At 39.1% G+C, this 24,127-nt stretch overlaps 1 protein-coding gene across 7 annotated transcripts in view; it reads left to right on the plus strand.

The window, feature by feature from the left end:
- baiap2 (BAR/IMD domain containing adaptor protein 2) overlaps positions 1-24,127 on the plus strand; it is a 152,894-nt gene that overhangs the window by 72,928 nt on the left and 55,839 nt on the right. For all 7 annotated transcript variants that reach the window (XM_062974014.1, XM_062974016.1, XM_062974015.1 and 4 more), the window contains 3 exons: positions 12,644-12,705; positions 14,045-14,116; positions 16,409-16,546. In XM_062974014.1, the coding sequence (XP_062830084.1) occupies positions 12,644-12,705; positions 14,045-14,116; positions 16,409-16,546 (272 nt within the window). The remainder of the gene's footprint in view (positions 1-12,643; positions 12,706-14,044; positions 14,117-16,408; positions 16,547-24,127) is intronic.

The raw sequence follows: 24,127 nt of genomic DNA on the forward strand, positions 1-24,127 counted from the left end.
TGTTATATGGGGGAGAGGGGGCAGCTGCATTTTGTTTGCTTGGAGGCCACATGTGCTTGCAAATATAATACTGCAGTTGGGAAAATCTCACTGGCCCCAGTTTAGATTTATCAAGATTGTAATGTTACCTTTAAGGATGAGATATGTATGTAAATAAAAAGCATAAGTGAAGAGGCTGCCTTCCTTCCATTTGCTCCCAATGAAATACTCCAGTTAAACTTATTTTCACCTCTAACAAAAAAGGAGACATCTTTTCCCCATGGAGACATGGAACTATGTTGCAGATCCACCACTATGTGCTTTACCAAAACATTTCTTTCCATCTCTTGAGTGTTTTGGTCACAACAGCAGTTTGTTTGTTTTCTTCTTTCATGCAGTCTGCGGCTGGTATTTGCTTAAGGTACTAACACACTCAGACATCCCTGTTCTCCACCTTTTATGTATTACGGGAGACTATGTGAGCATCTGTAGTACAGACGTATGCACCTTTGAGTTCCCATGAAACTGCCTTTAGAATACAAGGCTATAAATAGTTTGGAATCTTGCTGGTCGGGATGCCATTTGCACACTACGTAATGGCGCATCTGCTTCTCTGTGTCAGACTTATATTGCCTAACAAATGCAGCTTGCTGAAATGGCCCTTGGGGATGGAAAGGCAGGGTAGGGAGCTGGATTAGTCTCAGACAGAAATTGGGAAGCTCTTTGATTCATTCATTCATTCTCTCTCAATCTTCAATTAGAGAAGGCTAAAGCACAAGCGTCTGAATGAGATTCTTGGATAAAATTGTGTTGGATCAGCACACTGAGTTTTATCCATCTGGCTAAATCTTCAGATTTCATTATCTTTATTGATATTGAGAATTGCCCAGAGGGTTTTAATTGCTTGTTTAAAATATAATTTATCTTCATGTTGGGTTACAGTAATTATAACATTTGAATCGATTTGCCTTTTTTGTTATTACATTCACATTTCCAAAGTGCCAGAACAGTGTGGATTTGCTTAAAGGGGCTCTTCAGTTGTGAAACAGCTGATTGGGTGCCCATTGAAAACAAGTTTGAAAATTTGTAACTATGCTGGCTTGGAAAGTATCCTCATAAGAACTAGATAATATATACAAGTTTTCCAGCCTTGACTTTTGTGTATTGACTTTGTCCTTTATCCACATCAATAGCAGCTGTGTAAAAACCCAAATAGACTAAAAGCACCAGATCCTGTCAGACCTTGGAAGTTAAGTAGGGTTTGTCCTGGTTAGTGTTTGGATAGGAGACCACCAACAAATACCAGGTGCTGTAGGATATATTTCTGAGTATTCACCACCTTGGAGTATTTCCTTGCTTAAGAAATGAACTTCAAGGAGTTACCATACAAAAGATCTGGCTTGATCAGAAAGCGAGGGTATTGTATAAACCAGTGGTTCCCAGTCCAAACCAGTGGTGTTTTGGACTTCAACTCCCAGAAATCCCAGACCAGCTGTTAAGAACTGTGGGAGCTGAAGTCCAAAACACCTGGAGGCCCAAACGTTGGGAACCACTGGTATAAGCAGTAAGGTAAGTAGATTACTGTGAATACTCTCGGAAGACATGGAGATGAAACTATTTCAAGTGATTGGTTTGGTTGTAGATAAAAGACTGGGCAGAAAACAATTGCACATTATATTCAATTTTTAATGTCAGTGGCAAACTCCTTCTGAACAAATCTTTCACAAAAAAAAGCCCGTTTGCCTTATGTTTGCCATACGTTGGGAACAATGTGAAGGCGCACAACAATAACAACCCTGTGATATATTTTTCTCTAGTGCTTTGTTAAGATGTGTGTTTGTGTGGATTGGATTGCTTCATTAAAGGACCAGCTTTTGTGGAGGGGAAGTGGAGGAGAGACTTCCCCTAGTTAATTTCTGTTGACTTTCCAGTAGAGAATTTCATCCTTTATTAAACTGTTGCCTGGTTCTTGTTTAATGCTATGTTACTGGGAGTTTTGAAGATTTTCTTTCATCTTGGCACATTTAGTACTCCTTTTGATCAGGAAGCTATTAATCATCACTACTTGGGTGCTCTGAATAAACAAAAAGTAAATGCTTCCTCAGTTGTAGAATTGCTCAGAAGTTGTCCTCAAGAATGTTTTGTTGAAGATTAGCCTCACCTGCACTTTCCTGTTCTGGTTGGCATTAAGTGGTGGGCTTTACAAATAATAATTCATGAGTTCTATTGCTTGTGATCTAGATTTATTGACACTTTATCAGGAAAAAGTGACTGCTGTAATGACCTTTTGATTTAGACAAAATACCGGCCTATTAAGTGTGATAAATGCACATGACAGTTAATGCTAAAGAGCACGATCCTTGTTTGGATTCCTTTTTATAATAACTGTTGCACTATTGTTTCAAAAGTTCAAGATCTCTTAGTGAAGAAATGGCTATGCTCAGGAATCATTAATTATAAACTTTTCTGGCACTTTATGGAAAAATTGCTATTTGTCCATTTTTTTTTATTTGTTTAGTTCTTCTGAGACAGATGTTTGTTTCTGTTTGGGGCCTTTGAGTGATGGTAGGCTGCAAATCTTGATGCTTGGGGTTAGCAATACACATATGCACACAGCCCAACAGATCTGTTAAGCAGCTTCTTTGTTGAAGAAGTTTGACATGTGTAATACCTTGTGCAAACTTTGGAAGCTAACCTAACTTTTTCTTAATTACTGCCATATTCCAAGAGTGCTTTGGGCACATGAGCTACAGCTGCACACAACAGATGGTGAACTTAGAGCAGAGATGTTGCAGATGTTGACATCTGGAGATGTAATTCACCTGGAAAGGAAGGGGAGGGACAACATTTGCTTGTAACCTTGCAAAATTCCCTCTAGCCAGATGAGTTTCTCTCTGGTTACCCTTGCCAAACAAAGTGCTTTTCTACATAACCCACCTTTACTCATAAAACACAGATTTTTGTTTCTGGCTGTTGGATGTAGTTCCTAAGCAGTTCCTAACCAATCCGCAACTTATTTTTAGAAACATTAAGTGGTCAGTACAGAGATGTTATTAAAATGAGAGCCAGTACTTAGTGTGCTGGTTTGATGGATACAATGTTTACAGAGAAACACAGATCTCTATAAAATAATTTGCATATAAAGACCCCCTTTCATAAAAAGTGTGTACCAAACCTTTTAAATATGTGTTTGATAGTCACACTTGAAGTGACTTTTCCATTTTAAAGTTATAGCTGAAGTCCTCCAGGCTTCTTACTCTGCGTGGAGGAAATCAGAGTCTGGTGTGTGTGTGTGTGTGTGTGTGTGTGTGTGTGTAACATCTCTCCTCTATATAATTATTTGGAACATCTTAGCAATGATGGTGACTGGAAAAACAGACCTAGATTTTCCACTTCCTTTTGCCGATATATGCTGAAAGCATTTATTTTATAGACAATCTTTTTACCACATTGTAAATAGAATCCTGAAAAAAAAAAGATTTTCTGAGCTTCTGGGATGTGTGAGAGAGGTTTTTGCCTCCTTTAAAAGTGTGTATATATTTAATGTTTTTTAATCATCTAGATTTAAAAGAAACATTACTTTCAGACAGAATTATAAGCCAGAACTCTGTATGTTAGTGCTTGCAACCTAGTTGGTTTCTCCTACCAACTTTGTAAATGGTTAATACATCAGAGATGGTTTTCTTGCATATGTTCTCCAACTGTTGTATCTTTCTTTGTTCTTGGCTTTACAAGGGTGGATTTTAAACCATAATATTTTTTTTGTGGTTCTAGTGTGGTGAAGTGTGGTGGAAGCTCCTTCTTTGAAGGCTTTTAAGCAGAGGCTGGATGGCCATCTGTCGGGGGTGCTTTGAATGCGATTTTTCTGCTTCTTGGCAGGGGGTTTGACTGGGTGGCCCATGAGGTCTCTTCCAACTCCATGATTCTATGGTTCTATTATTCTAGTTTGTTTGGCTGCTTGTGTTAATGGAAGTTGCTCCATGGCACAAACACATCCTAGCCATCACATAAGCAAAAAAAAACAAAAAACAAACAAAACAAAGCAAAACAAAAAGTTCAAAACTTTGATACATTGATATTTTATTGGGACATCTAAAAGGAAAACATATTACTTTTTTTTGGCATGGTATGTTACCGTCTCTGATAAAGAAGCTTGTGAATCTGCTGTGATACATTTTGCATCTTTCCATTAGCCCAATAAGGACCTTATCACAGGATAGATTTTCAATTCTTACTTGTTTTTTTGGGAGGGGGGCAGTGCAGCTACTGCTCAATTTTTTTTTAAAAAAAGCAAAATACTTAATATAGCTGCAAGTAGGGGATCCTATTCTTGAAGAAGTGGATTTTGAATCATCAGATGCTGAGAATTGTTTTTCTGAAGCCCTCAAATACAAGGTAAAGCAATGTAATTTAGCTTCAGTAGATAGCCTTCCCTCACTCCAAGTACTGAACTTGCATCTGCAGTTTGAGAATACAGAGACTTCTTCTTTTTTTAAAAAAATTCAAGTTCTGTTTAATACAGAGACTTCTTTGAGAGATTTATTGTGCTTTTCTTTCATACTAGCCAGAGACCTCATATAGGCAGAAGCAAGCAGTTTTTTTGGGAGAGGGGGGGCATGGTTTGCAATTTCAAAAGGAGGAATCCAGATTTTCATGCCTCTCATTTATTGCCTTTGTTTCCATTCAGCCTATGGCCGGGATGGTGGTAGTGGTGGTCTGCACACACTTCCTAAAACATCCCATAGTAAAATAAAGATCCCAAAACCACAACATGGTCACTCCCCACCTCCTTGGCATGCTATCTTGCTATCTTTGCTTGATGAAGAATCCAGTGATGCTTTGAAAACTCTCATGCTGTATTTTGTGCCAGGATGTCAGTTACAGATTCAGAAAATGGCTGGTGCGTACCTTATCTGGATTCAGGATGGCCCTCATTGAAGGCCCTCCTCTTTTCTAGAGGAAAACAAAACTGAAGTCAATCCAGTATATTAAATAATCCAGGAGTTGTTGAATTTAATTTCCATCTCCTTCTCTATGCAGGAGTGGAATAAGTATTACCAGTGGTTAAAATAATAATCCACATAATTATCGCAGAATAAAAATTTGTGGTGAAAGTTTTAATTTCTCCAGAATGTGCAGTTTCTAATCTTTGTGGTGGTTTTAAACTTTCCAGGAAAATATTCTGGCTTCAAAACCTGAAAAAAGAAGGTAATATGACATGTTGCATTTGTTGCCCATTGCTGCATTTTTCATGGAAGAAACCACAACTAAGCTTTATAGCATCACTTTTTCTGCTTCTGAATACATGGTTGAGGAACTTCCATTTCTCTTCTTCATCTCAACCAGAGAGCAATTTCCTGTTGATTTTGTGGCTGTAACCTTTTGCCCAAGCCTTCCTTTTCATGCAAGAAACCATATACTGCAGATGTTATATTTAATTGCAAAAGGTGATTGGTAGAGTGAACAACTCCTCTAAGATGTTCAGAGCCATAGCGAGCAGTTGTAAAGCTTCATTCCTTGCATGGAAAACTTCTGTTTATATGCTGTCAGATATTGCAATGGGAATTCATGAAATGGCAGAGGAAGTCTGATAGACACCTGCTTCAGGTAAGGAGTCTGAATTCTTAAGGGGAATGTGGGGAAGGAGGCTTGAGTGCTGAAAAGATAGTGGCTTTTCTAAATAATAAAAAATTCAATTGGCGCTTTCAGTAATGAGCATATTCATAGTGAGAGTTCCCAACTCATTCCCCCTGTGTTACTCAATTCTAAGGTACGGATAAATTTCTTAATTATATAGAAAATACTTCTTGTATATTTTAATTATTGCAATATAATAAAATATACATGTCTTGCCGGATTTTTGTTATTCTACTGGGATGGGACAAAAATGGCAAAATAAAGAGGAAATAGTTATCAAATGGATGCAAACATATCTCCTTTAATCTGTCCCTTGACTAATCTGATTCTGTAGGTCAGTTTCTTTGCCCCTGCTAGTGACATTTTTGGAATAACGCATTATGAAAGCCTTCCCATTCTGACCAATCGCTGTTCAAGCTGAACCCTTGTAGTGTTTGTATTGTCAATTTTTGATGGATAAAACGAAAATTTTAAAAAAGTAGAGTATCTTTGTGGTGACTAGTCTGATTTCTCATACACACCTGTTTCGGCAGGCTTTTGAGTTCTGTTATTGCTGTTTTAAAAGGTGCTTTTAGGATGTTTTAAAGATGTTTTTAAAAGATGTTTTTAAGATGTTTTTAAATTGTTGATTTTAGCCAGTTCTTGTAAGCCGCCCCGAGCCCTAGGGGAGTGGCGGCATATAAGTTTGAAAAATAAATAAATAAATAAATATTTACTAACAAGGCTGATATTTCATCTCCCGTATTTCTTGATGTCTGGTCACATGTTCCATTTTTTTTTTGTGTGTGTCAGGAGTGACTTGAGAAACATGTTCTAATGATCTGACCTCAATACATCATCATGGAAAAATACATATTCCCCTATTAATTTTGTTTACGTTAATTGGGCAGCTTGATTTATATATGTGTAAATGTACTCATATTTTGTTGCAGTTTTTGTCTGACATGTAGATATTTACATTCATTTCATAAATTGTTCTGGAGCCAGTAATCTTGCCATTAGTATATTTGATTCGAGTCCTATAAATTTTTGAAACTGCTCCTTTCCTAAAACCTTTTTAATCTATATATCATGATCTATATAGTATTAGACCACCTAATAAGGATTTAATACAAATTACATATGAACTGGAAACTTGTCAGCCTACTCACTTCTCTGTAATACTCCAGTAGAAGCAGCAAATGGTAGCTGCTGACAGTCTGTCTTCAGAAAGTGCTTGAAGGGGAAAGTTTCTCTCCACCTGCTACAATAATTCCTTGCGCTCATGAATAATTTTCCTTGACACTGGCAGCATAACTGAATGACTGTCTTCTCATATCCTTGGCAGGAAGCTCTGGAGAATCTATCCATTTAATGGCAAATCTATAAGGCAGATTCCAAAGGTGAATGTCTTGACCTTCAGATCCCCCACCCCCCAAGTGTGTGTTTGTGTCATCCAGTTACCTATCAACTTATAGAGACCCCATGAATTTTAAAGGGTTTTGTTCAGTAAGACATATTTATATTTTGCCAGTTCCTTCCTCTGAAATGTAGCAGACAGCCCCTGTTTTCGTTGGCAGTCTCCCACTCTAGTACTAACTAGGCTGATCCTGCTTAGCTTCATAGATCAGATAGAATTCGGTCCTTTTAGAGTATTTAGTCCCACCTCTAAAGAGACATCAGTTCAATATTGACTGGATCACTTCGAAGTCATGTCTGACTCAGACGTCTTTTATTAGCTCTGATGGGATCACAACTAGAGTGGAATGGTTTCAGGGTCTGAGGCTAGAATAGGCCTACAACACCAGCTACATCGAATCCCTGGTGGCGCAATGGATTAAACCCTTGTCCAGTAGGACTGCTGACTTGAAGGTTGGATTGCTGACCTGAATGTTGGCAGTTCGAATTTGGGGAGAGCACAGATGAACTCCCTCTGTCAGCTCCATTTCCCCATGCAGGGACATGAGAGAAGCCTCCCACAAAGATGATAAAACATCAAAACATCCAGGCATCCCCTGGGCAACGTCCTTACAGGCGGCCAATTATCTCACACCAGAAGCGGCTTGCAGTTTCTCAAGTCACTCCTGACACACACACACACACACACACACACACACACACACACAAAACATAGCTATATCAAGTACTTCCTATCAATAACAATAATAAAAATATTGGGCTTCCTAAAAAGTGCTTGCAAAATTATATGGTACATTTCCAAAACAGAGATATAATTCAGCACTTTATGTAGTTAGTGCAATTTTTACAATCCCCTGTGCAGCTACTATAATCAAAAGTTGTAGATACTCATTCTAAAGACAAGATTATCAATCAAACGTTTTATCCCTGAAGAACTTATCCAACTTTCTTGTTCATACGCTGCAAACTATTCTCAGTATCTTGGTAGCTAGCAAATATTGTCTTGATGGGGGGGGGGGGGCTCTAGGAGAGAAGATAGAGGAAAAGGAAATAACTAGTTAAAACTGATGTTAACAATTAAGTTGGAAATTATCGAATGAAACATATATAATTCTCGAATTCAGTTAAGTAATTAAATTAGGCACAATGCTAAATAGTCAATAAATCTTCCATTTTCCAGCTGGTTATTTCCCCAAAGCTTAGTTTAAATGACAATAGAACATACACTTAATAGTCCCCCTATAAATGTAATTTACTTTCAATTTTAGCTTACCAGTGCTAGACTAAACACGTTACCCATCCCTTTTAACTATTCCTATCTCTTGGGCAGTGGTTCCCAACCTTTGGGCCTCCAGGTGTTTTGGACTTCAACTCCCAGAAATCCCAGCCAGTTTACCAGCTGTTAGGAACTGTAGTCCAAAAAACCTGGAGCCCAAAGGTTGGGAACTATTGCTCTAGAGAGAGACATAATGATAATTAAAGAAGAGGTTCTGCTCCCCCCCCCCCCCCCCCCGTTCAATTTTTACCTCATCCTAATGCTGTTTGAAAACCAGAAACATGGCATAGTAGGCAAAATTAGTTTTACATGCTTTGCTATACAGACAAGCCTCACTTAACAAAACTTCTGACAAAGAAGCTCTTTTTAAAGCTTTTCTCTGTCTGCCTAATCCCCTTTTGTTCTTCAGCTAGCTGAAGTATTTTTAGTATCTTTGCCACTGGGTTGTGGTGAAGAAGAGGTTAAAATTGCAGCAGTGTGTTAGAATCAACAATGTAATAGAGCCTGGGCTAGAAAAAAGCAGGACTGAGTTGATCCTCCTGTCTGCCTACAGCAGGCGCAGCAAACAGCAGCTGCCTCCTGAATCTCATAAACAGCAAAATGGCGAGAAACGGGAAGGACAGATAAACCTACCTCACTGTTTAGCCCTAGCCTGCATTTGAAAACTATTACTACTACAGTAGATTTTTAGCTTGGGCACCAAAATAAAAATCATAAGAAAGATGAGGCCTGGTGAAATAAAAGTTCATATCTGTATCATTTGGGAAGAAAACTTCAGGTGGTTTCTAGAAGGTTCATAATGTTTTTGTTTACTTGTGTAAGGTTTGATTATTTCCTTTTACAGTACATGCACATATTCCTTTGTTCTGAATTGAAACATATTGAACTGCTCTATTTTTTTTGTGGAGTGGGAACCTGTTATTCTTCTCTCTGGTATCAATTTTTTAAATTAAAAAAATAAAGTTCATGAACACATCTCCTTCATTAACCAAAGTATTCTTACTGTTCCGGCTTACATATAAATTCAACTGAAGAACAAACTTATAGAACCGATCATGTTCATAATTTGGAACTGCCTGTACAATGATACCTTCAGTTAAGAGTGTAATTTGTCCCATGACTGAGCTCTTAACTCAAATAGCTCTTATTGCAAAGCAGATTTTCCCATTGAAATGCATTGAAATGCTATTAATCATTTCTGCCCCCCTGAACCCAAAAATTTTGTTGTGTTTTAAATACCTTGTAAGAAAATGCACTTTATAAGTACTGTAACAAATAATGTGTAAATGCATATTAATGCAGAACAATAAAAATGATCAACTTTAAAATATCGTAGTAGAAGCACAAAGTTGTGGCAAGGAAGCACAGAGCAAAGAGGCAGAAGCATTATTTTCTTCATCCTGTTCTCATTCCAGCCTCCCTTCCTCTCTTGCTCTCTCTCTCCCTTTCTCACTTCATGAAGCCAAACATACCAGGAATAAAAACCACACAAAATCAACTAAAGTGCCTCAAAATGGACAAGAGCAAAGCAGACAGCAATCTCCCAAAGAGAACAAGTGCATGAGGCACGAAGCACAGAGGCTGCTTCCGTAAAGCCCTAAAGTACTGTACTTTCACAATAGCACTCCCTCTGATGCCAGCTCTTAACTCAAAATGCTACACATATGTCAAAGTGAAACACGGGCTTAGCAATGGCTCTTAAACCAAAATGCTTTCAAGTTCGGATGCTCTTAAGTCGAAGTTCCACTGTATTGTATGAATGTACTTAAGTCAAAATTCCACTGTATTGTATTAATGTCAGCCACAGTTTCAGCTGGTGGTTTGGGCAAGTCAAATACCTTCTAGTCTTGCCCATAACAAATAAAAAAGCATCCATACATAGTTTTCTCATGGGAGTGTACCAAATCTCAATATGATGAAAATTACTGGAGAGATACAAATGGGAAAAGAATGCTCATGGCTGAATTTGTTATGGTGATGTACATAAAGATATTGGTAGCAGCAGTGTTTGTGTGTGTGTGTGTGTGTGAGAGAGAGAGAGAGAGAGAGAGATTGCCCTTCAACTATGGCTTTCTTTAATCGACAATATGGTGTGGGGATGACTAGTGGGTAATTAAAACAGAAAAAGAGAATAGCATAAGACATTCATTAGGAGTAGAACCTTTAAACAAGGTCATGAGTATTATTTGCATCCTTGAAAACTTATCTTCAGGTTTGTTACCAATGAAAACAATAAAAAGACATGGGTCGGTGAGGGAGAGAATGTGTTTCAGTAGAATAATGAAAAACCCTAACACTGCAAATTGTGATAAAGTTGGTTAAGTTTATTGTAAAGCAAGTTGCACAATGCCTAGTATGAAAGGCTCACTGGCTGTTTCTGAGGCACAGAAATGGTGGATTCTCCCACTGAAAGTATTAAAAAAACAAGTTATTCCAATGTATATGTCACACTAATTGGGACACATGGGGCCCTTTTAGATGGTGCACTTTAATTAATCTCCAATATAAGGGATGCTGTTTTCTTCTTTCTCTTCCCCTCTTTGTTAAAAGGAAACTGTGTTCCAATTAGTGCTAGAAAAAGAACAATAAAATAATTGCTGGGCTATATATTTTCTAAGAGAAAGTAGCCATTGCTTCTGCATCCTGTCATATCTTGTGCCACCTGCAATCTCTCTACTAGTCATGGCCTAAACTAATTAAGTCTGCATAACAACATCTCCATTCCATCTTACATCTATTGCTACAGGGAGATATAACATTTTCATTTACTCCATAGATATCTCCCCTCCTGTCCCTGCCTCTTTGGTTTTGCCTATATTCAGGCTGGAACTCAGATGCTTGCTCATGGTTCTGTGATATTTAATTGTCTCTAAGAAAGCTATTATGCCAATGTTTGGGATTTCTTGCCATATATGGAGTTTAGTAAATAACTCCAACCAAAAGTATTAGACCTGAAAATACCCAGATGGCAGATGTGAATAGGTATATTGAAGATAGACTAGTACTGCTGAGCAGTCAGCTGGTGTGAAATATGCTGCTACTATATAGTTAAAACACTATCTATAAGACTAGTATCTGTGATTTCATTTCCCTGCATCTGACAACATTTTTCTTCTCTAGACATTCTCTAGATCCTCTCGGAGATTTTCTGGCATGCTTCTAAAAGACATTGACCCTAGAGTTGTGCTGGAGGACATAGCAATGCAAAGAGTGGTATCTCTCTCTGGGCATTTCCTGGGTCTTCTAGTATGACTATATTGAAGCAATTCATTCCGTATGTTTTATAGTAACCCACTGTTCACATATCCATGCAAAGTCCTGGAACGTGTCTACCATAGATGATGTGTGTGTGTGTGTGTGTGTGTCATACTGTGTATTGTATTATATATTGTTTGGAGATGTGAGGGTAAGAACTGGACTGTATTTAGCTACATTTTTAAAGCTCTAGGCATATGTTCCTTATGTTTGCTCTGGAAGTGGTTGTAATATTTTCTTCACTCCCAAGTCCCATATAAGGGAATTCAGTGAAGATTGCCCAGTTAGGCACCTAGGGAATTAAATACCTTGCAGAACACTGAAGTCTGCATATTGTCTGTACTAGGACATGGCATGATACTTAGCCATTTTTGTTGTACTCTTTGGGAGAGATGTGGGATTGATCATGATGCATATTGGGTTAGTTTTAGGTAGTTTCTAGAACAGTGGTTCTCAACCTGTGTTTTGGCCGTCAACTCCCAGAAATCCTAACAGCTGGTAAACTGGCACAGATTTCTGGGAGTTGTAGGCCAAAACACCTGGGGACCCACAGGTTGAGAACCACTGCTCTAGAACATCCCAGGTCTGGCACTCTTAACTATGAAAACTACTATGTGTAGTGTACTGCATGTGAAGACTTGTCGCCAAGGTCCAACTCATGTTTGGAAGCACAAATATTCACCAGTGTGCTTGTGCTGGACCCCACAGTTGCACTACTTCATGTCAGGTGTACTGTGGCCTTGAATTCACCTGTATTGCAACAGATTAGCTCTACTCCTACAAGATTCAAGATGAAAGAGGGGGCCCTGTGTGTGCGCTTGCAGAATGGTTGCCTGCTCTTGGAACCACACTTGCACAACCTCTGAAAAAGTGCAATGATTTTTAACGATTTTCAGATTCTTACTTGTCTTAATGGATCTCCTGAATCAAATGCTCCTTCCTGAGCTTTCAGAAAAAATTACAAGTATTAAGTAAAAGAAAGAGTACATGATTGCATTTTGGTGGAGTGGGAAGTGAAGGCTGATACAGAAAAGTCTTTCATATGTCTTCTCTGTCTCCCTCCCCTGCTTTTGTCTCTTCCCTCCCTTTCTTTCCTAGGGGATGTACTTTTCCAGATGGCTGAAGTCCACAGACAGATTCAGAATCAATTAGAAGAGATGGTAAGCACTTTGCTTCCTGTTGACATGTCCTTTTTGCAAAGGCTGGCCAAGGGGCAGCTTGCACTCTGTTTGGTAGATGTGGATGTAAAATACATCTGTCACAGAATAGTTGCCAACTCTTTGAATAAGAATGAGAATATTTGAAGAAGTCAGGAGCCAGACAAAATCATAAATCATGTGCTCACCTAAAAAAAAAATCCAGGAAATAACTCGAGTTGCAAATAAAAACGGATCTTGGTCCATGTTTCATGCTTCACCAATTGGTTTCATGCACTGTCAGGGCTGAATAAAGCTCTTTGTTGTTCCAGTGAGGTGACCTGTCTTCATTGGGGTGGGGTTTACATTTGAATTTTTTTTTTGTTATATGTAATTTTTTGTTTTTGCTACAGGCCTCGTTAAATGGCTATCTTAGTTATAGGGCATTGTCAAAAAGGCCATTAATTTGTTGTCTTTATGTATAAATATCACACTTCTTTCATTTACATTCAGAGACAGATAAATAGAAAGGAACTGTTATTATACATTAAAAATATGCATTAGGGACCTTTCTATTAAGGACAAACATCTGTTATTTAAGCTGCAAGTTCTTTGCCAAACTTTTGTCTACCAAGGAAAAGAGCACCCAGGACACTCATGATTTCTGAGCACTTATGTAGGGTGCTTATTAATATCACAAGGAATCTGATCTCTAATGTATAGATGTTATTGGAGGAATCTTTACACTGCAGTGGTTCTCAACCTGTGGGTCCCCAGGTGTTTTGGCCTACAATTCCCAGAAATCCCAGTCAGTTTACGAGCTGTTAGGGTTTTTAGGAGTTAAAGGCCAAAACGTCTGGGGACCCACAGTTGAGAACCACTGCTTTACAGCTAATCCCTGGGGCTGAGAATGGTTTGGGTGTTAGATTTGGGTATTTGCTTTACATATTGCAACCAGATCTGAAAGGCCTTGTGTCCCACAAATGCATCCCACTCAGGCCAGGTGATAGGTGTTGATGGAAAAGGCTGAGGCTTCTGTTCTCCCCTCTTAAGGGTCCCTATCTTGACCTTGGCCTTTAAACAGAGGATTATAAAATAAGGCTAACCATTTATTGCTCATTGATCCCGCTTATCTTCCCAGAGCTGACTCAGCTGTCTTAGAGTTTCTTTGACCTACTTAGTATTGTCCCCCCCCCCCCCCCGACTTACCAACATTCATTCTGTTTTGCTTATTCCCATCTACTTCTAAAGATTCCCGGGGGTAGTATCTTTTCCCCTATTCAGCCTTTTTGCGCATGGCCCTGTATTTAGATATTGAAGTTAGTGGTGATGTTATGCTTCTTCCACTCTATTTGGTTCCCAGCTGAAGTCCTTTCACAACGAACTGTTAACACAACTGGAACAGAAAGTAGAACTGGATTCACGATATCTAAGTGTAAGTAGCACATAACTTATATTTCATGTATAATTAGTCATTCTGGATCTTTTTCTTTTAGCACTGAGGTTGAAGGGCTCAGTTTGTTGAAGATGGGGATGTCAAGAATATTGGTCTGGCTGGGTTTTGTCTGATTCTGCAAAATTATTCTTAATTTCTTAAGAAAGGAGCATATTCAAGGATACTTAATTCAGATTGTTTATGCTGTATCAGTTAAATACTTCCTAAATTCATCCAGGATTTATAATCAAAATAACAGGGATTCTAGTGTGTTTAAGGGAGGAGGCAAGATTCTGGATAAGCTTGAAGTTGGTTTGTCATGATGCTACATTTTGCAATATAGTTTAATGTTGTATTAAATACAGACGTGCTTGAGATGTGATCAAGTAAAAGGCAAGTGGCTGCATATATCCCATTTTTATATTAAGCATGTAGAAGTATTAATATAGTAGGCAAAACTTTCCTACCTACCTCTATCTCCAACCCAACCTTGCCATCCTGGAATATTCAGATAAATTTGTGAGGTTTAGGGAGCAGGAAATACAAGCCCATTGCACTTCCTGTTTTTCATCCCACACCAGTTCTATTTATGGTTGTATAACTTTGTTAAAAGGATGATAATGAATTCCCTCTGAGTTCAAAATAGTTGATGGTGTTCTGTTAACCTAAATAGAACTAGGGAAAAATGTTTCCAAATTCAACACTTTACTACATTCTTTTCTTATTTGTGCAGGTGCATGTTTAGATCATCTCTAGATAGGAAATCCCGCTCCGGCGGGAAGGTAACGGCGCTCCATGCAGTCATGCCGGCCACATGACCTTGGAGGTGTCTATGGACAACGCCGGCTCTTCGGCTTAGAAATGGAGATGAGCACCAACCCCCAGAGTCAGACATGACTGGACTTAATGTCAGGGGAAAACCTTTACATTAACATAGATAGGAAATGAGCTTAGGAATCACTCATTACATCTCAGTTGGGCTGCTCGTAGTCAGTACAAAGCTACAATATAAGAAGAGCCCTGTGCAATCGGGAATTAGCATTTCACTTAGCAATCCAGCATTTTGTTTCCCACAGCGGCCCAGAAAATTGCTGTGGGAATCCCACAAATGGGACAAGCCTGCAATAGCAGCCTTTTGCTATTATTCCCCAGCAGCTAATATACATGGACTTACTGCCTCTGATAAGTGGAGGTAACATATAGCCATCATGACTGTTTGTAACCAGTGGTTTTTTTAATCCTCCATTATTTTGTCACACACTCCTTTAAAGCCAAGGTTTTGCCTGTTTTATGATAGTGAATTCCAGAGTTTGATAATACTTTGTGCATTACTTCCCTTGATCTGTTTTAATCTCCCGATGTTCAGCTACCTAGGTGATGGGGTACTATCTGAGAAATGTCAAAGTGGCTATAACATTGCTTGGAAGCTGAGATATGACTTTTAAAAAACCCTGAAAGTGAGATAGATAGATAGATAGATAGATAGATAGATAGATAGATAGATAGATAGATAGATAGAGTTTGTATGTATACATACACCTATATCAATGTGCTGATAAGTTTTTTTCATCCTTGTATACGGAATGCTGAAGTGGCCACTGTGTTATTATTCTCTCTCAGATTCAATTGGCATGTTTTAAAGACCCAAAATGTGACAGCTTAATTTTATAGCTCAGCTAGAAAGCCGCCTTTGCTGTAATTAGTTGGAAAGAAAGGGACATATAGTAATTATAGGCTAGTGCCAATATAGCAGAGCATCATTCAGTCTTATATCCTTCCTTTTCCTTGGCTTTTGCACCTGTTTATAACAGAGGAGGTTGGGATAGTTCTTCTTGGACATTACTCTCTCTCAGTTCGGTCTTTGAATTTATACTGACTTTGTGTCATTTTTAATCCCTTACCAGCTTCCGAACTCAACATGAGTTTTGTCCAGAAAATAAGGAGAAAGGCATCCCAAAGTCAAATGTAGCCCCTGGAGGCATCTTACCCTTTGCTGTGTTAAGGGGTTGACTAGCAGTATTCACAAGGTCCTCTGGGCTGGTTTTCCTGTTCTCTAGTTGACTGGAAATGTGTTTTCTTCACTTTCTCCCAGGGGAAGCCAGCCTTTTGTTTCTAAATAGGCGCACATTCAAAACATGCCCTCTGCAGCAGGTGTGAGGTCAGGACCTTCTTGCCTGTAGGGAGGATGTAAGCGGTGGGTGCTCCTTAGGAACATGGGGATCTCTGCTCATCTCTTCAGCATGTTGTTATTTCAGCTATTCCTCACTCCCACCACCTACTTTCCTTATCTAGGCTGCATTGAAAAAGTATCAGACTGAGCAAAGGAACAAAGGAGATTCACTGGAGAAGTGTCAGGCTGAACTAAAAAAGCTTCGGAAGAAGAGCCAAGGGAGCAAGAATCCCCAGAAGTATTCTGAGAAGGAGCTGCAGGTAGGAATTGTTTTGCCTGGAAGGCATCGCGGTGGAGAGTTGGTTCTTGTTATTCTCACTGTTACTTAATACCAGCGAGACCTGTATGCTCGTCTTCTAACTACATACGGCTTTAGCTGCTTTGAGTCCCCTTTGGGGGAGATAAAGCGGGGTATAAATAAATATAATAATAATTATATAGTGTGCTTGCATTTTTCTGGTCTGTTTCATTAGCATTGCCACTTCATATTTGAGAAACTGCAAATTACATTACAAAAACCAATTTAGGTATTTTTTGTGCATTTATCTTTGAAGAAGAATAAAGCCTGTTTTTTAGAGAGAGATGTGTCGTTATGAGAATGTAAAGTTGCAATCATTGTGCACTTACCTGGGAATAAATCACCCTGAACTCCTTGAGACTTGCTTCCAAATAATCATCCATAAAGTTTGATTTCACAGGTAGAAACTCAGGATAAGTCAACTTTATTCACTGTGAATATTTTTGGCTGTTTCAGTTACGTTGAAACTCTAAGCTGTAGTCTGCTTTTTAGATTCATTGTAAAAAGCTACAGAAAAAAGAGCATAGCAGTTCAAAAATCTGCAGTTGGCTGAGATGCCTTTGATAAATAAATTTATGTGAAGGCTGTCTCTTCCTCAAGCATTATTTTGAATTGTTATGCCATATATCTATCTAATGCAGATATGACTGTAGATACAAATCTGCTTGCACTGTCACTTAGTTTTCAATTATTCCCATCCCAGTCAAATAAATAAATACTTATTTCCATATGCCAAAGAGATTTTCTATTAGATAAGACATATATCAGCGAGTACTGATTTCAAACCTTGTGTTGTTTTCTAATCAGGTTTTGATTGTGTCCCCAGAGAATGAGTCCTGTGAGTACCTACGCAGACAATAGCTGTTTCCTGATGGAAACAACAAAGCACCCTTGCATTGGTCTCAGAGAAAGGAACTTGTGCACTATTTTTAAGGAACAGAAGACTACTAGGTAGAGAAAGATGATGGCAGAACTGTTAAAACAAGCAACAATATTGTGTTGATTCTATGCAGTGAGCAATTGTTTCAATTAACTAAGAGATCTGCAGTAAGAATGGCAGCCCTCAGGGGTTAATATGGGTGTAACTCCTTGGTTAATCTCTTTCCCCTTCTGGTGGAGGTCAGTGACTGTTTCAGTAGGTGCCCCGCCTGCTACAACACTGCAAGCACAGCAAGTCTTAACAAGAAGCCTTTAGGAATTCTATCAACATAGTCTGGCCTAAATAGATTTGATTTGTTGGTTACTGTGTTGTCTGCATGGCTAGGAATTATAGCAGTTACTGCCACGGCAGCTGAAGTTAAGAGCAAAACAGGAATTCTGCACAGAGTGTCAGGGATGGAGACCACGCTGTTCTTTTCTCCAACCTCATTCCCTTTCAATCCAGAAACTGCTTGCTGAGTCACTACTGTTGTATAAATCAGTGTATACATCAGTAGCATGGCTTACCTTACTGGTGTAAGGTAAAGGTTTTCCCCTGACATTAAGTCTAATCGTGTCTGATTCTGAGGGTTGGTGCTCATTTCCATTTCTAAGCTGAAGGGCCGGGCATTGTCCGTAGACACTTCCAAGGTCATATGGCTGGCATGATTGCATGGAGTGCCGTTACCTTCCCGCTGGAGCGGTACCTATTGATCTACTCACATTTGCATGTTTTCGAGCTGGTCGGTTGGCAGAAGCTAGGACTAACAGTGGCAGTTCACCCCGCTCCCTGGATTCAAACCACTGACCTTTCGGTCAGCAATTTCAGTGGTTTAACCCACTGCACTACCGGGGGCTCCTTACTGGCGCAACATATCATAAATGTATGTTTTATCTCTCTGCTAATTTACACCACTAGTCAATTTGCAGCATCCTGAGTGTTGTTGGATGAAACAGGCCACTTCTTTGGCCCATGAAATTATTTAAATAGTCATACCAGCACTGTATACTTTGACATTGTGAGTTCATTTTCACTAATTTCATATGCTTCCTGGCGTGATTTGCTGTCAGCAGCCACAACCAGAGCTTACTGGGTGGAAGGTAGAGTTACTAGCCACATTTTCTGCTGTTCCGGAAATTGGCGCATGGAGCAATGGATTCAAACTACAGGAAAAGAGATTCCTCTTAAATGTTAGAAAGAACTTCCAGTTTGACAGCGGGAAACTCTGCTGTGTAGTCTCCTCCTTTGAAGATTTTTAAACAGGCTGGATGGCCATCTGTTGAGAGTGTTTGCATTGTTTATTCCTGCATGGCAGAATGGGGTTGGACTGAATGGCCTGTATGGTCTCTTCCAACTCTATGATTTTATTAAAGTGAAAACTGGAGAGGGTTCCTGATCCTTTAATAGTTGTGCAGAAGATGGATGTTGCTTACTACGTGACAAGACTAACAGTTCTTCATCGTTGCTGGACTCTGCCTGGAGAACAACAGAGCCTTAGTCTTTTGTATTTTTCTGGGTGTAACGAAGTAATTACCAGATATTTAAAATGAAGGCTTTGCTGGGGAACACTACATGTTTTAATTGGCTAAAAAAAAAGAGTAATTTGCTCTTAATTGGCTCTGTGAGTTGAAAAGAACTGCTGATGAGAAACAGCAATGTTTATCAGCAACTGTCTCAGTCAGCCTTGAGCTGTTTGATGGCAACATTATAAAATCTGAAATAATAAGCATCTGAATGTATTTTCTCATGCATTTTACAGTGCTAAATACTCTTGTGAATATTTGGCTTCTCGCAAGTCTAATCAGTTGAAATGAAATTGATTTCCAAATGTTTTAATTATCCATTACATGCATTCAGTAGTTTGCATGAACCTTATTGCTCAACATAGCTCTCTGGTATGCACCTGAGCTGTTTTTAAACCCCATTTGAACGCCTACCTCTTCTCAAGTGTTACCAAAAAGGTTTCTGAGAGATCACGAGACCCCAGCATAACTGCTGCCAAAGTCTCATGACTTTGTTTGAAACACTCAGATCCATTTGCCTTGTAGTGTTCTCACTTAGGTATACAAAAATCTAAATGTAAATCTAGTGCTCCTCTGAAAAGTTTCCATTCTTTTCCTGCTTGTTCGCTTGCTCAGCTTGCTTTCTTTTAGCTATTTCTTTCTTGTTTATGTGGTTCTCAGTACATGGTTACAAACTACTTTTCTCGTTCATATTTTCTCTGAGGAATATGCCAGGCCAGAGCATTAAGTCTCCCCAGTGCCTCCCTGTGCTTGAGTTTGCTACCATCTGCACTCTTGAGTGGATAAGGACTCAGTGTCAGTTCCCCCAGAACAGCTGTGCTCAGAACAACTAAGCCCGAGGACTTAGTCCAATTCATGTGCATGGCAGGCACACACTTAGTGGGTAATTCATTTAAAAGAAATACGTAAGCGACAATGCTTATGTATCTTTTGCATTCTGGTCAGCGAGTTTCACATGCAGCCCTTTGTGGATGCTTTCCCTAAAGAAGACTACACTAGATCAGGCAGATGGATGGTTTGCTGCAAGCCAGAAGTCTAAACAAGGATGACTAGATTGACACTTGCAAATGCAGGTTGAGTATCCCTTATTCCAAAATTGTCTGTATGGGTGGCTAAGAAAATAAGGTTACTGCAGAATACATGTAGTATGTGACACGGAGATTATTCTTCTAAGAATGTATAATCTAGATGTTTTTGAATCAGCCTTCCATTGTTTAGTTACAGTAGACATTTTTATCTTTCTAGATTCTATATCCTGATATCATAAAGGTATGGTACAGATGATACATTCTGAAATTCTCATTGTTCTGAAATTTAAAGCTAGCTAAATCTGTAGATTGAGGGCAGCATATTCCCTTCTGAATCCTTCTGATTCCACTCCTATTCCTGCAGCTGAAAAAGAAAGCTCTTCCTTCTTTTAAAGAAATTGCTTTCAGTCTTGTTTAAAAAAAACCATAGAAAAGGTATATCAGAGGAAATGTATCATATGCGCAGAATGAGGTCCTTTGCACAGGTCCTTGATCCCTAAAACAGGTGACTAACTTGCCAAGCAGTAATAGTTTTCCATAGTTGATTTGTTCAGAAATTTGTTTCAGTGGTTTCCCCATTCCATTAGCGCTCATGTGTATTAAGGTTGGAGATCCTATCAAGTGATAACAGTTCCCCATGTTAATAGTTTGGTGAGTTGGTTGTCTGTATTAGCAATCCATGGCCAACCACCTTAGAGATAGCGCTCAGCTATATGGAACACGTTGCCTGCTGTTTTTAGTTCTTGAATTTTAAAATGTCTATTCCAGGTGGAGTTACCTAAAACTGCTTCCAAAAATTCACGACAGCTTTGCTGCATTTGTTGTATTTCTTTGTAGGGAATCATAGTTGTATTTCTGAAAACATAGTTTGCTATATGTGTTGGGTGCACGTTTCTAGGTGTAAATGAAACACGTGGATGTTAAAGCACCCCAAATTTGTTCCCCTCGCCCCAATAACTTAAGTACATGAACATATGTACACATTTCCAGTATTTCAAACATTTACACCGGGGGTCCTCAAACTTTTTAAGCAGAGGGCCGGTCCACAATCCTTCAGACTGTTGAGGGGCTGAATTATCATTTGAAAAAGAGCCAGCGTTGTCCATAGACACCTCCAAGGTCATGTGGCCAGCAAGACTGCATGGAGTGCTGTTACCTTCCCCCTGCATCAGTACCTATTGATCTACACATATTTGCATGTTTTCAAACTGCTAGGTTGGCAGAAGCTGGGGCTAACAGTGGGAGCTCACCCCAATCCCCAGATTTGATTCGCCAACCTTTTGGTCAGCAAGTTCAGCAGCTCAGTGGTTTAACCCGCTGCTCCAAAGTACAGTGCAAATTTTGAAGACTTAAAAAAGGGCACAATTGTTTTTTTTAAAAGCCAGATTCCCTGCCCCCAGTTATGACAGCAACTCCATTGAAAGTGACAAAGATGCTTTATTAATGTTTTGCTTTGAAATCGGCACAACTATCAGTATGATTCAACTCCTAAAAATGGAAGAGGATTAACCATTTTGCCCTTAAACAAGGAACCAGGAAATGGCACCAGATCACCCAGGCAATGCATGAAGGGCTCAGTCCGTACACCATGGTAACAAAATAAACCTGAAAATGGGGTGGAGAGGCAGCAACCACAAAAGAAGGCGAAGCCTATTAGTCAGCTACACTGCTGCATTGTGTAACACTATAAGAAGTGGAATTGCTGGGTTTTCATTTTGGGACCTATTTCAGTGCTGAGGCTTTAAAAACACATCTGATTCACTTGTGCTGCAACCTGTTGTGAAGCATAATGTGCATGTTTTTGAGTTGCCATAACAAAGCTTTCAGAGGTAGTGGGCCTGACCTGAAAAATGACTTTCATCTTTCAATAAACACATATTTACTGCTCTAAATAGTGGTTTGCAGATAGATGCTACTCCACCATAGAGGGGAAAATTGCTTGTCTGCTACAACAAATAGCTTCAGAGTCACTGATATAAAGGAAAGGAAAAGGCACAACACCAACATTTCTGATCATAATTGTTTTTACTTTCTGACAGAAGGTGCTTTGAACAGATTATCTACAACACACACACACACACACACACACACACACAGAGTATACATTCCTATCTATCTATCTATCTATCTATCTATCTGAAAGGGTACATGAGGAGGAATTCATGTCCTCTTTCATATTAGTTACAATATCATCTCATAAATGGAAAACCCTTGCCTGCATTTGAAATTATGTATATTTCCATCTAATCAGAGTATTAGCAAGTGCAGCTTAGAGAAAATTCCCCTTGCTTCTTCTGTTCTGTTAGCATATTATTAAAGGATATTAAATTGCTATATTCCCACTCTATGAATCTGTATTGTATGTGTTTTCAAATTGCCTATCAAATTATGGTGTCCCCATGAATTTCCCTGGGTTTTCTTAGCCAACGAATGCTCAGAGGTGGTTTTGCCAGTGCTTTCCTCCACTCCTAGTACTTCCAACTAAGTACTAGCTCGGCCTGACCCTGTTTAACTTCCATGTTCAGATGGGATTTAGTGTATTTAGCCTTATATTGATACAATGTTTTGGTTATTTATGTCTAATAGTAGATGGCTATGGGAGACCATAGCTAGGTGGCATGGAGCATGTTAAATAGTGCCTCTGTACAATGAGGAGTCCAAGTAATACCGTAAACTCTACTAGAGGCAAGTAAATCAGGGCATGGCAACTACATGGAAGCTGGTGCCTACCCCAGCTGTAGTTCCCATTTTGAGTGAGACTTTCGTGGAAACAGATGTTTTGGGGATTTTTCTGGGGTGTGTGACTTGGGGGGGGGGGAATCATACCAAAATTATTTTTTTAAAGTTGGATTGAGAAAGGGAGTATGGCAAACTGGCATAATAGAGAATTTAAGGACTCCAAACATGGGTTTCATTTTCACCGCTCATAGAGCTCATAGGTTACATTTTCACCACTCCACAGAAAATGCATGCCTTCTGCATATCTCAGCTTCTTTGAGTTTATATCTGATCTCACATTAACACCCAATTTTATTATGTGAGCATGTTGTTGACAATGTGCCCTTCCCTTCCTTGTAGTAAAGTTAACACAGATGCTCCTAGCTGATGAAATTCTTTCTCTTTCCTTTAAAACTGGTGGAGAGACATTTTGAGGATGCAAGTGGGAATCTGCTGATGCTGTAGGCAAGACATACTGGTTTTCTGTTACCCCGTCAGTCACACCACAGCCTTTTGAAAGTTAGCAGGGAGGGGGATTAAATTGGCAAAAGATGTTGTGTACCCATCCACCAATACTCCCCCATGTCTTCTTAGTTAAAGAAAAACATAAACTTGTTTGCTGGAATAGGAATCTGTTACTACTTCGGAAGACTCCGAGACTTTACTTTAGTATGTATGTTTATTTAACTGGCTGCTAAACATCCAGAGCTCAGATGCTCTGTAATCTTTTGTTTTCATATTTTTGAACCACAGGAAGTTTGAAAGCTTCTTTTGTGCGTTGCCATTGTTTGCAGAATTGTAGTGTTTTGTCATTGTCCTGAAGCTTGAAAAATATCTACTCAAGGAAAAAGGACAAGCGGCTGTGCCAGAGATAAGGCTGAATAAATATTCAAATCTGGATTGGCGTTAAGAAGGCTAACATGAGGAACCAACCAAACATCTTTCTGAGTGCTTCTCTCAAACTGCTTATGAAAATTTCAGCAAACCATGTCACTCGCAATTGAGAGATTGGCTTAAAGCTCCTATTCAGGACAACAATACCATTTTAGGAAATGTATGTATTTCAGAGGCAAAAATGGTAGGATTCCCTTAAAGAATCAAGAAATGGGGTTCTGGGATTACATGAACTTCAATATGTTTTTCTTTAGACCTCCACATTGTGATGATCAATTAGAGGGTCAATCAGTTATGGCACAATTGAATTGGATCTATATGTAATAGATATCGGCCAAGTTGCAAATCCCAACAGAGATAATTCCTCTGTTACTTCTTGTTTTGATTATTTACTCCCATCTTGGATCCTTAGTTCAGCTACTTTGCTATTAATCAGACTCGGTGTATTGGTCTCAATGAGC

This window comes from Anolis carolinensis, chromosome 2 (genome assembly GCF_035594765.1).
Source record: "Anolis carolinensis isolate JA03-04 chromosome 2, rAnoCar3.1.pri, whole genome shotgun sequence".
NCBI lineage: Eukaryota > Metazoa > Chordata > Lepidosauria > Squamata > Dactyloidae > Anolis > Anolis carolinensis.